At 40.5% G+C, this 13309-nt stretch overlaps 1 protein-coding gene across 1 annotated transcript; it reads right to left on the reverse strand.

Moving 5' to 3' along the window:
- Window positions 1-3094: 3094 nt before the first annotated feature.
- On the reverse strand, window positions 3095-12899 carry RAB9B (RAB9B, member RAS oncogene family). Its single transcript, XM_045862898.3, has 3 exons — window positions 12698-12899; window positions 7699-7770; window positions 3095-6546 (listed from the first exon to the last, which is right to left on the reverse strand). Exon 3 carries the CDS (start codon window positions 6502-6504, stop codon window positions 5899-5901), a length of 606 nt encoding a protein of 201 aa, XP_045718854.1. The 5' UTR covers window positions 6505-6546; window positions 7699-7770; window positions 12698-12899; the 3' UTR covers window positions 3095-5898.
- Between the last annotated feature and the right edge of the window lie 410 nt (window positions 12900-13309).

Below are 13309 nucleotides of genomic sequence, written 5' to 3' on the forward strand. Positions count from 1 at the left end.
CAAAGTGATTTATAAAGACACATAGATCACTGCAGCAGTTCCTATATGACTAAAGATGACAATTCCTTCACATTTTGAGTTGTGAAGACGCTTATTCTCACTGGGAAAGCACTTTAGTAACCCTTCACCCCCTCAAAAAAACCTCACACAAACATCACCACCTCCATCAGCAAAATAAAAGTCAGATCCTTGCTCAACATTTTTGGAAACATATCAATGAAGGGACATTTAAAAATTTCTTTCATTCTTGAAATATACCTAGCTTCTATCATTATCCCTTCCTTCTCTTAAAGAGAAAGGAGTAAAGAATAAGGGCTTCATTGGTGATGGTAACCTGAAATAATTTAAAAGACAGCAAAACAAAACAAAACAAAAAACCCCTGAGGTGAAGGATATGTTAATTAGCTTGATTGTGGTGATGATTTCACAGTGCATATACACATCAAATTGTCAAGTTGAACACCTTAAATATATACAATTTTTTAAAATTTAAAATAAATTTAATTAACATATAGTGTATTATTAGTTTCAGAGGTAGAGTTTAGTGATTCATCAGTTCCATATGACACCTAGTGCTCATTACATCAAGTGCCCTCCTTAATCTCCATCACCCAGTTACCCCATCCCCCCACCTCCCCTCCAGCAACCCTCAGTTTGTTTCCTAGAGTTAAGAGTCTCTTAGGGTTTGTCTACTTCTCTGATTCCATCTTATTTTATTTTTCCTTCCCTTCCCCTATGATCATCTGTTTTGTTTCTTAAATTTCACATATGAGTGAAATCATATGATATCTGTCTTTCTCTGGCTGATTTATTTTGCTTAGTATAATACTTTCTAGTTCCATCCACATTGTTGCAAATGGCAAGATTTCATTCTTTTTGATGGCTGAGTAATATTCCATTGTATATATATATACCACCTCTTCCTTATCCACTCATCTGTCGATGGACATCTGGGCTCTTTCCATATTTTGGCTATTGTGGACATTGTTGCTATAAACATTGGGGTTCAGGTGCCTCTTCGAATCACTATGTTTGTATCCTTTGGATAAATAGATATATGTAATTTTTATTGGTCAGTTATACTTCAGAAAAAGCAGGAGGAAAAAAAGACCAGTTGTTTTTTTTTTTTGTAAGATTTTATTTATTTGCAAGAGAGAGCACATGAGCGGGGTGGGTGGGGAGGAGTGGAGGGGGAGGGAGAGCAGACTCCTTGCTGAGCAGGGAGGCCAACTGCAGTGGGGGGGGGGTCTCAATCCCAGGACCCCGAGATCATGACCTGAGCCAAAGGTAGACGCTTAACAGACCGAGCCACCCAGATGCCCCAAAAAGATCAGTTTGGAAAATATATACTAACATTTTATCAAAAGGTATATCACAGTGTACCTGCCCTTAAATTAAGTGTAAGAAAAGTACTCCACTGTAATGAATCCTATATCTCCATAGCAAGGAGAGAAAAAAAGTGAAATGCTTACTTACCAGGATCACTGAGGCAAAAAAAAAAAAAAAAAAAAAAAAAAAAATTTGTTGCAATTAGAACTACTGCAGGTAATTAAATGAAAGTAGAGATGCCCACCGCAACTTCCATCCTGACCTTACTCAAATAGCTGCCTTGATTTTCCAGTGTGTTTTAAAATTCAATTATAGAATTGAAGAGAAACCCGTCTATTCCACACCTTCCACTTCCTGGAAGGATCATAGCTAAACTATTTCCAAAAAATGAGGAGCTATACTATTTAAGACATCCAGAGAAGGAGATTTCCCAGTGGATTATGAATCAAGCAGAAAAACAGCAACGACAGAAAGTTAGTTTTCTGCTTTCAAAATACCAGTTTGGGATGAGCAAATCATTTTTAAGAGGCTTATAAATCTCTGATCCTCTATAGTCTAAAAGCTGCATCATTATAGCCTAATCAAAAGGATTTCAGGGGCTGTATTTGAAGCATGGTCTGATAATTTGTTAAATAATTATCCTCAAAGATGGAAACAGTACATGTGGCAAAAAAAAAAAAAAAAATCTGTCCCCCCACCACCACCGTGGTTTCAATTGCCTAGAGTCCCGATAGACAGAAGTATAGGAATGGGAGAAGTTTTAATCTGTGACAGATGAAATCAATGTAATGAAGTTACATGCTGCAGAAAGACCTGTGCCCATCATTTAAAAGTCACCACTATGGATATTCAAGCCATTTGATGCTAATGCAAGTATCTTTAAAGTCCAGTATGTGATAAGTAAGAGAACAGAGTTATTTAACAAAATCATCCTTTGTTTTCTGATCTGTTTCACCCATATTTTCATGTTTTCCTAAGATTTGGACAGCATATCAGCCAGGAAGATAAAAGGAATATGTATACTCTGTTTATATTTTGTGATGGTTTAACATTTGTTTTAAATTATAATGAAGAAGTAAACAAATAATACATTATATGTTAAAAAAAAAGAAGATAGTAGGAAGGGACAAATAAGGGGGGGAAATCAGAGGGGGAGATGAACCATGAGAGACTATGGACTCTGAGAAACAAACTGAGGGTTCTAGAGGGGAGGGAGGTGGGGGATGGGTTAGCCTGCTGATGGGTATTAAAGAGGGCATGTACTGAATGGAGCACTGGGTGTTATAGGCAAACAATGAATCATGGAACACTACATCAAAAACTAATGATGTAATGTATGGTGATTGACATAATAAAAAAGACATTTTTAATAAAACATATTAACAAAGAAAAAAATAAATTATAATGAAGAAGTGGAGAGTCAAGATCCAATTTCCAGTCTCAGTGTTCTTCATGCATTAAAAAGTCACATAAAATAAAAGGAACCGCCCCACCTTAATCTTTTGAGTTTGTTTCCCAATCAGTAGAACCCATCTCTCTGATCATTAGGTTGTGGCTGCTTGGGGTACCACGGTGAAAACATGATCCAGAGGCCACATGCAGTGCAGTCTCGAAGAGTGATTTGTTTGGTAAGTACCGTCTGTCACTCCCACCAGTTGCTCAAAGAGAGAAAGGGAGAGAAGAAGCACAAACACTGTATACTGGTTATTCAAAATGCACTTTTTATTCACTTTAACACAGAGGATTTTTTTTTTTTACAGTTGAAACAAAATATCTGATACACAATTTTGAGTTTTTAGCAGCACCTGCAACGAGAGGATCATGGAATACCTCAAGGTAAAGTAGAGATGGCTGAGGCAGGCACAAATTAACCTGAAATTCATCAATCCACTGAAGACATATGGAATCTGAGGCCCCTTGAATTTAGCCCAATACATGACAATAAACTAAATAAATATTCTTTATGATGTTTTAATGGACTATTGAAAAACAGTAAGCTCCAATTAGAAATATCTTATTCAAAAAAATCCAGTGTTCGTTAAAAAAAACTTTCTGAAAATATTGCACTGCACATCCTAGTGTATACAATTTCTAAGCCTATATGCACAGTTCCTGGTACCCACAGATTTCAGCCTTTGGTGTTTTATAATCTTACCCAAACTTATGTCAGCACCCCAGTGAGTGTTCCTCACCAAAATGCCACTGTTTTTGTCATTTAATGTTAACTGCTTTTATTAAGATATTGTGTAGTGATTTGGCAGGAGAAAATTGGTATGGCTAAGAGGAAAGGGGCTTCAGATGACTTGTCAATAAAATTAACACTTGCCTCGGTTAGACAGGAGGTCTATGAATAGGATACCCACATAATTTTTTTTTACTTAAATGACCACATGCCATTCTAATAGTGACAAGTACTTTTGTGAGTGGATGGAGGTCTTTATGTAAGCCTGAGATCTACAAATAGAAACTATTATAAGCAGAGTGCAAGTAGAAAGAGAAGGCCCCAGGTCTCATGCACTTAAAAACAATTAGCATTTAACAGTTCTGATGTACAGATTTTCACCCTAACATGATGGTAGCAAAACAATCGTAGAACTTGGAAGCCAGTGTGGCTGGCTATAGGCATAGGCAGGAGAGGGACCAATACTTAAGAGCTGTGGGGTCCCAGTTCTGGCTTCGACTTCTGGCATCAAAATTACTTTGACAATGGGGTAAGGACTCTATTTAAAAGGGAAATATTGAGTATGACTGGGTTGAGATACCGTCTTCCACTTGTCTATTTAGTCAAAAAGTCCCAGAGCTCTTAAAGCACATAAGGTCCCACATGTAAGGCTGATTCCATATGTGGCTACAATGGAGAGTTCTAGGCTATATTCCCTAGGCTATAAGCTCCTGCTTCCTCCCCGGCCTCCATCTCTTTTGGGGGGTCACTTCTAACTGTCCCTCACTACCTTGGGTCACTATTTTTTTTTAATATAGATGTTTTAAAAGTAGAGATTAAAAGCTTTGCAGGACAAATAGATCAACCAACAAGAACTAGACTGCATATTTGTAATACAGTATATAGCTAGCAGTCATGGTAATCAAAATTTGACAAACCGTTTTTGTATTTTAATATGGTATTTTTAGGATATTTATATCAGGGCACATAATAACTACTCAGAGCTCAAGAATTTCTCCTGCTGTGGTGCCAAAGAAAGAGCTGTGTAGTTGCTGTTAAATGCTGATCCCAGAATAGTTTGAGAATTTTAAAAGTCCCTCTCCAAAGGGACTCCAAAATCCCTCTTAGCTGTTGTCTTAAGAAACATCTAATGACAACACAACACTGAAACACAGTTTGTACCTTGCAGATTCATAGAACTTAGAGCTGGAAGGGACCTTAAACCAAATATCTAGCCAGGACAGAAATTCTTTTTTATGGTATTTTAACAGATGGTCATCTAGTATCTTCTTGAATATTTTCATTGGAAGGGAGTTCATTATTAAGGCAGTCCATTCCACTGTTGGACAACTCTATGAGAAATTCAGTCTACCACTGGGTTAAAGTCTGCTCTCTTGTTACTTTCAGTGTCCTAGTTTGGCCAGCTGAACATACAGTGCAACATACAAGATATTAGTTCCTTCTATAATAAATATTTGAGTTAAGGAACCTTGTGAGAAAAGCCCGTTATCCCCCAATCTTTTCTGAAGGTTTCTCTGAGAGCAGAGCAGTGGGCCAAAGGACCCTCAAAATTATGAGCAGAGAGCACTGCATCCAAAGCCATATACTAAGCAGCATTGCTAAATTGGTAAGAGGTTGTCAGAGAAGCAACACCCCTATGCAGCAAAAGTAGACTTACGAAGTAAAAGCAGACCAACCATTTATTTGCAAGGGTGGTTGGCATATTTAAGCATAATCCATTCACTAGTACCCTGTTACTTCAAACACGAAGAGTATAATCAATTTCCAGTGTCATCAGTGTATCTCTTACTGAGATATTTTTTGAAAAGCTCAAATGGGAGCAAATCTTATAGGAGGATTCAAACATGGCAGTGTACATCACTGTACTGTTATATACCTAATTATCACAACCTCTTTATAATTGAAGCTTAGGACATCCTTGTTTGCATTATTATTTTTTTATTGTAATACAGCTCAGAGTCTTATTTTTTCTTCCTTTGGCAGAAATGTCAGAAACTGATGGCCAAGAGTCCACGGTGACATTTGTTAGTTGACTAATGGAACACTTTCAGGGATAGCTGTAGCTCTTTAACTCCTTCATGCTGCTGGGTTCTAAGTTTAAACTGTGATTTGAAAATATTTAAATCTCTCAGGACTGAAGCTTTCTGAAAAGTCCTGATACACACAAGAAGGAAAGAGCAGAAATCACGCAAAATACACTTGGCTTGATAAAGCTTTTTTTTTTTTTTTTTTTTAATCGCTCTACAACCTCCATTTGAAAGGCTCTGATACACAATCACAACCTTCTCTCTTACCCTTTTGTGTGTGCCCTCTCAGAGGGGCACAGTTATTCTGACACTATTGACCGAACAGTTTGGGGCACACTTTTAAAAGGCTTCTTCCTGCTTTTAACAGCATGAGGATCCTGCTTTGGAGCCACTGTTCAAGTCAATAGTGTGACCTAACATGCAATGCTCCAGCTGTTCCTCTACGGCCAACACCTGCCTGACAGCTTCTTCAAAGGCCACTGTCACGTTAGTATCATCTTTGGCACTTGTTTCTAGATAAGGGTAATCTCCATTCTCCATGCACCAGGCTTGTGCCTCCTCAGTAGTCACTTGCCTATCCTCTTTGTCTACCTTGTTACCCAGAACTACAAAGGGGAAGTGCTCAGGGTCTTTCACATCTGCATAGTAGATGAATTCTTTCTGCCAGTTACCAAGGTTCTCAAAGCTCTGCCGGTCATCCACGCTGAAGGTCAAGAGGCAGCAGTCTGCTCCCCTGTAGAAGGGTGTCCTAAGGCTCTTGAAACGCTCCTGCCCTGCAGTGTCCCAGATCTGGAGAGTTACAAAACGTCCATCTACCTCCAGATCTCGATTTAAGAACTCTACCCCTATGGTGTGAAAAGCCTGGGAGTCAAACTTATTGGTTACATAACGGTTCATAAGCGAGCTTTTCCCAACTCCACCATCACCCAATAGAATAACCTTTAAGAGCAAGGATTTCCCACTCATTGTTGCAGCACCAGTTGGGGAGGAGTTTATAACCAAGAGAACCTGAAAATAAAAGAAAAAGTAGGAGGGAAAACAGTTAAACCTGAAACTGAAATCAACTTCATAGTAAATGTCTCTGAATTATATGGCCTACTCATTTAACCTCTCTTGATTCACGGTCATTAACTATGTAGTACAGCAGAAGGAATAGAATCCTTTTGCATACAAGGGAAAATAGGTCTTGTTTTTCTGAGGTCTTCTGCCTGTGCCAGGAAAATGGCTGAATGCCATGGGTAAATGGACTAGCAGATGGTGCTATAATTTGGTTCAGTTCAGACCCTGTTCTAGGCGAGAGAGCCTAGAACAGGAATACCACTCAGATGTGTAACCATATTATGAGTTTCCAGTTTGACAGTTCCAAACAAGAGGCAAATAGTACAAAATTGATTTGGAGTTTGAAGCCTGTCCATGACAGACCCAAGAATTATTGAGGAGAGAAAGCTGTAGAAGCTGAAATTTTAATTATGTCAGTAGAGTTTGGGGCTACAATTAGACTGGACCCCAGAACTTGGAAGAGAGATAAAGGTCAAGTTTCTTCAGGCATTTGCCTCATTATACTTGCATTGATACAGATACCCTCACAAATAAAGGATCTTCCACAATCTTTTCTTCATGGAACAATGACATGTAAATTGATGATTGTTGACTGGGATCATTGTAACAGCTATCATTTAGGAAGAAAATCTTGAATAGCTTATTAATTTTTAGATTTAGGTTCTAATTCCATAATGGCACCAATGAAAATAGACTGTAAACTTTAAAGTGCTAAAAACAATGCAGTACCCTTCTTGGTACCTCCACAACATGTCTGTACATGGAATATCTAGAATGCATCTTACGATAAAAAGATCAAACGTTTACTGAACAACTAACCGGTACTAGATTTTGGTAAGTACTTTCACACTAGGTCCACTGTGGGAACAAAACAATGGTGATGTTAACTGGGTGTTATTTATGCAAGAGACCCAAAGAGATGAAAACCAATTACTAATCAAAAGAGCACATGCAAAAGAGCTTCTGGAGGCACACACATTTGAAATGTAATTTTAAAAAGCCTCATTAGTCCTTAGTATTATGTTGGTGCATGTGTAATAATTATATATTTTTCTAAATATTCCTTTTTAAGAGATCAAATGAAAAAATATATATACCTACCCAGTTGGGTCTTTGCCACAATTTTAGTCTTTTCTTTTCCTTGTTGTTGTTTTATTCTTTCTTTTTAGGGTTCTAGAAAATGGATTGGGAAATGTTATTTTTAAAAATGTATAATAAAACAAAGTTAAGGCTATATATAAATATACTCAAGTCAGGAAAGAAACAGACCCACCTCAACTTACCTATAGAGGATGCTTTTCACAAATATACTGAAGAGTTCAAAATGCTACAAATGCTTAACACGGACAAAATAATATTATTGCAAAAACTTTAAACTTGTCCTAATGAGTGTACTTCATATGGCTTTTAGAGTTTTATATTGTCCCTCCACTGAACTCTTCATTCAAAGTAAAGGTAAATCAAAGGAAGTAGATGATAGTCACAATAGATGATATTCAGGAAAGGGAAAGCACAGAGGAGGAGTCTAAGACATGTCGAAATCCTAAGTCAGAGATGAAACTCCTTCCCTTTATGTCTACCAATGTTCCCATCTCCAAGAAAGTTATTAATGCATTCACCAATCTGCCTCGAGGTTGTCTCTGAAATTGATTCCATAAGATCAGAGAAGAAATAATAATGTTTGGGGGCGCCTGGGTGGCTCAGTCGTTAAGCATCTGCCTTCGGCTCAGGTCATGATCCCAGAGTCCTGGGATCGAGCCTCACATCGGGCTCCCTACTCAGCGGGGAGCCTGCTTCTCCCTTTCCCTCGCTCCCCCTGCTTGTGTTCCTGCTCTCGCTGTCTCTCTCTCTGTCAAATAAATAAATAAAATCTTAAAAAAAAAAAAGAAATAATGTTTGGAGATTCCCTGTTTACAATATATTCTCTTGGCTAATTTTTTTACTCATTAATTTTGATCATGTCTTGAACACAGGTTTTAGTATTTAGCTGGCTTTATTAAATTCAAACACAACATTCACTTAACATAGTTAATTATGGCAAGAGTGTTATTTAAGCAGCATCAAGAGTGCTGGTCTAAAGAGAAAAACAGTTCTTAGATTTGTTGAGTATTTTTTTTTAAGAATAAAGAAGAGTGTTAGAAATCTCTATTGCCTAATCATCTCATGTTATTTTTTTCAAATATAGATAAAGCATATAATAAGGAATTCATCAGAGACCTAAATCAGTAATTATGAATTTAAATAATGTCTTCTAAATTGATAGGCTTTATCTTCCTTCTTGGTCTATATCTACTCTAAAAAATTTTCAAGTTTTCTACCATTACTGATTTTTGTCCTCTTTTTTCCTGCTCTCAAATTGCTTTCTTTGGAACTAGTTCAAGTAACAAACATTTCTTTAAATGGAAATGAAACAAGCATTAGCACACTTCTTTATCCTTTCTATGGGTCTGTAGGATAATTTTACAGACTGCTCACTTAAAAAAGGAACAGAGGAAGTACAAACTTGGGTAACAGTACTGGTAGTATTAAGGGCCCGTGCCAAATGAGCTTCCTCAAGTTCCTAGCAAACAGGTGTTTACGTGATTAAACAACTCACTAACTCTCCTTTCTCAGCTGTGGATAAACTCAAATGATGGTCAAGGACTGAGTGAATGTGGAAACCAAATACTCAACTCCAGGAATAATGATGAAGTATTAATAACCATCTGAGATAATGCTGCAGTTGCTTGTGCATTCCCTATTTGGTCATTTGCACATACAACTTCTGTGTACATAGGTTCTATACCAGGGAAAAGGGAGGAAAAGCAGTGTGGCTCTGTGTGAAGGGCACTGGGTTGGCAGCAATCAGGAGACAAAGGTCTTCATCACTACTACGCCATTCATTTATTTTATGAACTTGAGCAGGTTATTTAATCTTGCTTTGTTTCAATATCTTCCTATACAAATACAGAGCTGATAATACCTGCCCTACTTAACTCACAGGATTTGGCGAGGTGGGGGGGATGAATAACTTAGGAAGTTTGCAAAAATTTGTAAGCATGTATTGAAATTTTGGGTTTGAGATTTTTGTTCCTCTTGCTCCTTCACCTCCTGTCATTCACTTTTGGGGGCCTTGTGACTCAGTATGAACCCTCCTCAGAAAAGGCCTGCCAGTAGGAAGATCACAATTCTTCCTTTCCTCTTCCTTCAATATCTGAGAAGGCCTTGTTCCCTAACAATTTTGAGTATCTGCATACACCACAGAATCTTAGCGTCAGGGGGACCCTAAGGGTCTTCTGGTCCAATCCTGCTACTGATGATTGAGAAAACATATGAGTGCCTATTGTGTGCTCTGTCCTTACTAAGCTAACCCTCCGCTCTCCTCCACTGTCTCCAACTCCCATTTGTCTCCTGAAGGTAGAATTGAATACAGTTTAGACATGTCTCCTTGTCTTCAGTCACTAAATCCTGTGGATTTTTCCTTGGAATATTCTTTCCCGGTCCTCTGCTACCATCCTCACTTTGACCCACATCTCCTTGCATCTAATCTATTGTGAAAACTTCCTGGCTCTTCTCTCCCTGCCTCTGGTTTCTCCCTACCTACTTTGCAAAGCTTCATTACTTGAGCACCCATTGGGTGTAGACACTGTTGGAAATGCATACATTTTTAAAGCAAGGTCCTACCCTCAAGGAATTTATGAATTAACATATAAACTTCAGATCTCATGATTTACAGTTGAAATGGTATCATTATATTGCCTTATTTAGTTTAACCCCCCCCCTTTTTTTTTTCTAAGTATGTCTTTCCTACACAACCAAATTTTAAATTCCTGGATGGTAAAACCCTTGTTTGTATGTCTTTGAAGCCCCTCCATCCATGCAGCAAGCATATCCTTCCTATGGATAATGAATAATATTCACTTATTAGTTAACTGTTTAGGTGGGTGCTCAGAACTAATGCCTCTGAATTGATGCCAAGGTACAAGAGATCTGCAGTTCTGTAAGATGTCCAAATATTATTATTTATTTGTGACTAAAGAGCAGAAATTACGGACTTATCTGCATCACTTTCTAGATGGGACTTACCAGGGATTTCACCTGTTGAAAGCCAGTGGCAATGCTCTAGTTTCCCTCCCCCGCCCCTCCATTTTTAAGAGAAACATATAAATTTCTCTATCCCCACCAAATGTCAGAGCGGTATAATTATCTCCACATTATGTTTTCAGTGGAGGCTGGCATCCCAACCATCATTATCATTATTGTCATTTGAAAATAAGTGTGATATCCTTTAGTACATACTCAAAAAGGACTAGCACAGTATAAAAGTAAACCAAAATTTTTTCCTCCTCCAGAATATGCCAGATTAAAGTCAAACCTTAAAAGAAGATAGCATTAAGGAGGCAATGGAATTCTTTGATAAACCTAAGTACATTTAACGGGAAAGTCAAATCCCTTATGCATCTTGTATGGGTCCCATATCAGCTTAGGATTTTGACTAAAATGTTTAATCTGATTTTGGTCCTATTCAGAGAAAGACCTGCCTTTGAATAACTCAAATGTCCCGGAGATGCAATTCCCCTTTCTTACCCACTCTCCACAATTAACAAGAATTTTCTAAGAATAGTATATTCACTTTTTCCCCCCAGAGTCTAAGTTTCAGACAATAAGGTAAATTAGAAACTCACATAACCAATGCTCCCTAGTTTTCTTTGTTCTTCAACACACTTGAAACCTTTTGAATCTGCTGTGCCTGCACCCACACAGCTTATTAAAATTATTGTATTTAGCTGGGGATGCTTAGGGGTGTGTGTGTGTGGGGGGGAGTGTGAAAAGAAGCAGTACAATGACGAGAAAGAGGTTGAACCTTTGAAAACAGAATATTTTAGTGTGATGATGGATAGACGAGAAATAGAAAAGCAAACTGGCAACATCAGTTTGGTTGCCATGGGCGGAATGATGCTCAAATCCATTGTGCAGTTTGTTTGGGAGTATGTGTTGACAGGGATGTGGTACTGTAGGGCTGGGGGTAGGGGAAGAGCAGCAGGGGAGAGCTAGGTAGTGGATGAGAGTGGCCGTGGTGGTAATCTGCACAGGGGAGGAGCCATGGTTGAAGCTACAGGGAAAGCCCATCTTAGTGACACACTGGTTGGGCCACCCAACTCACTGTTGATTCCTGGCACAGTATTTGGAAAATATTGCACTGGAGAACTGGGCAGGGCTTTCTTTAACTTATGTAAAAATCAATACAAACAAGAAGTGATTGCGTCTTTGAGACCCTCTACCTTAAATGGTGTAGGTTGTTTCCAGTACAACCTGATGCTTGTTGGTGGGGGTGGGGGAGGGTTCTGTAGCGGGGAAGCCGTCTGACGCACTGGATTCATTGTGTAGAGCAATCAAGTTATCAGCTACATTCCTACTCTGAGTCCAAATGCCACAGCTGTCATGCCACTGAAACACTATTCCCACATTTATGACCATATTTATATCCTATATGCAACCGGAAGGGTTCAGTGTGGAATTTCACCTCTAACCTTTCACTCCTCACAACAACAGCTCTAGGGCTATGAGCCCGAAGGCACACTAGATAGCAATTTGGCCCTGCCCCAGGCCACTTCTTCCCAAGTAGACTGCCAGGAGACAGGTAGGTGAGGTTTGGGTGACATTAAGAGAGCAGAGTATAGGGGAAAGAATCTTCCTTAGGAGACTGGGAATGCTGTTATCTCTACGACAGGGTCACTGTTGGCATTGGGGATCTAGAAAGTGAGATTTTACGCACAGTTCCAACTACCTCGGACCCGGGTCATCTCACCTCATCCCCATCTCTCAGAACGAGCAGCTGTGGCGCATGCGCACTGAGCCACACCCGTTCCCCACGGAGCCCTGCGTCTATCTGCGGGGCTTTGCCAGCCGCTCCGAATTACTCAGCAACGCCCCCCTCCATCGTCACCTTCCCCCCCAACTCCGACCCCTGCAGTGCCTACGCCTCTTTCCCAAGGTGCAGATGCCCCGGGGGATCACCTAGACCTCCCTTTCTCCCTCTTCCCACAGGCCCCCCCACCTCCCGGCCGCCCGCGTCCACTGGTCGCTAGCCCCTCTCCCTGCCCACGCACCCGCACCTTACCCAATACAATGGGAGAGAGATGGTGGGGGGGCGGGGGCCGCGGGTGCCAGGCAGGTCAGCTCTGCGTGCCGGCAGTCCGGTTCCTCAGTGACACGGTCACCGCTCCTGCCGCCTCCTCGTCCTCGGTGGGGCAGCAAGAGCAGCTCGGACCTCGGTGGCCTGACAGCTGCCGCTCGCGCCCGCCACCGCCGCCGCGCAGCGTCTCGCGCCCGCGCCCGCCAGGGGAGGGGGCGGGGCCCGCGCCGCCTCCTTGTGCCCCTTTCTTGGAGCCGGAGACCCGGCGTAGCGGCCTCCTGCCCTCGCGTGTCGAGAGCGCTCCCTGGCTCGCTCGCTCTTCCTTCATGCGCAGAGTCCAACCCTGGCCTCCCTTGTCCTCTCCTCTCCTCGCCGATTAGTAGGCACAATGACCATGGACCGTCAACTATTGCTCTCCCGTTTAGCTCCTCTGCTGCCCGGGCCACGCCCCAATTCCTGCAATTATCCTTCAACTTACCTCACATTTACCTTTCCTCCAAACCCTCTACTTTTGCAGAGAATAGCACATACACCCTCTGGTTTCAAATAACTCAGGGAAACCCATGATCACAGCGCCTTACTACACCCTCTAGCTGG

This window comes from Mirounga angustirostris, unplaced genomic scaffold (genome assembly GCF_029215605.1).
Source record: "Mirounga angustirostris isolate CCGP_5_RB_7025 unplaced genomic scaffold, mMirAng1.0.hap1 SCAF_11, whole genome shotgun sequence".
NCBI lineage: Eukaryota > Metazoa > Chordata > Mammalia > Carnivora > Phocidae > Mirounga > Mirounga angustirostris.

Coding starts and splice junctions, on each gene's coding strand:
- RAB9B (XM_045862898.3), bottom strand. CDS start 6,504: ATGAGTGGGAAATCCTTGCTCTTAAAGGTTATTCTATTGGGTGATGGT.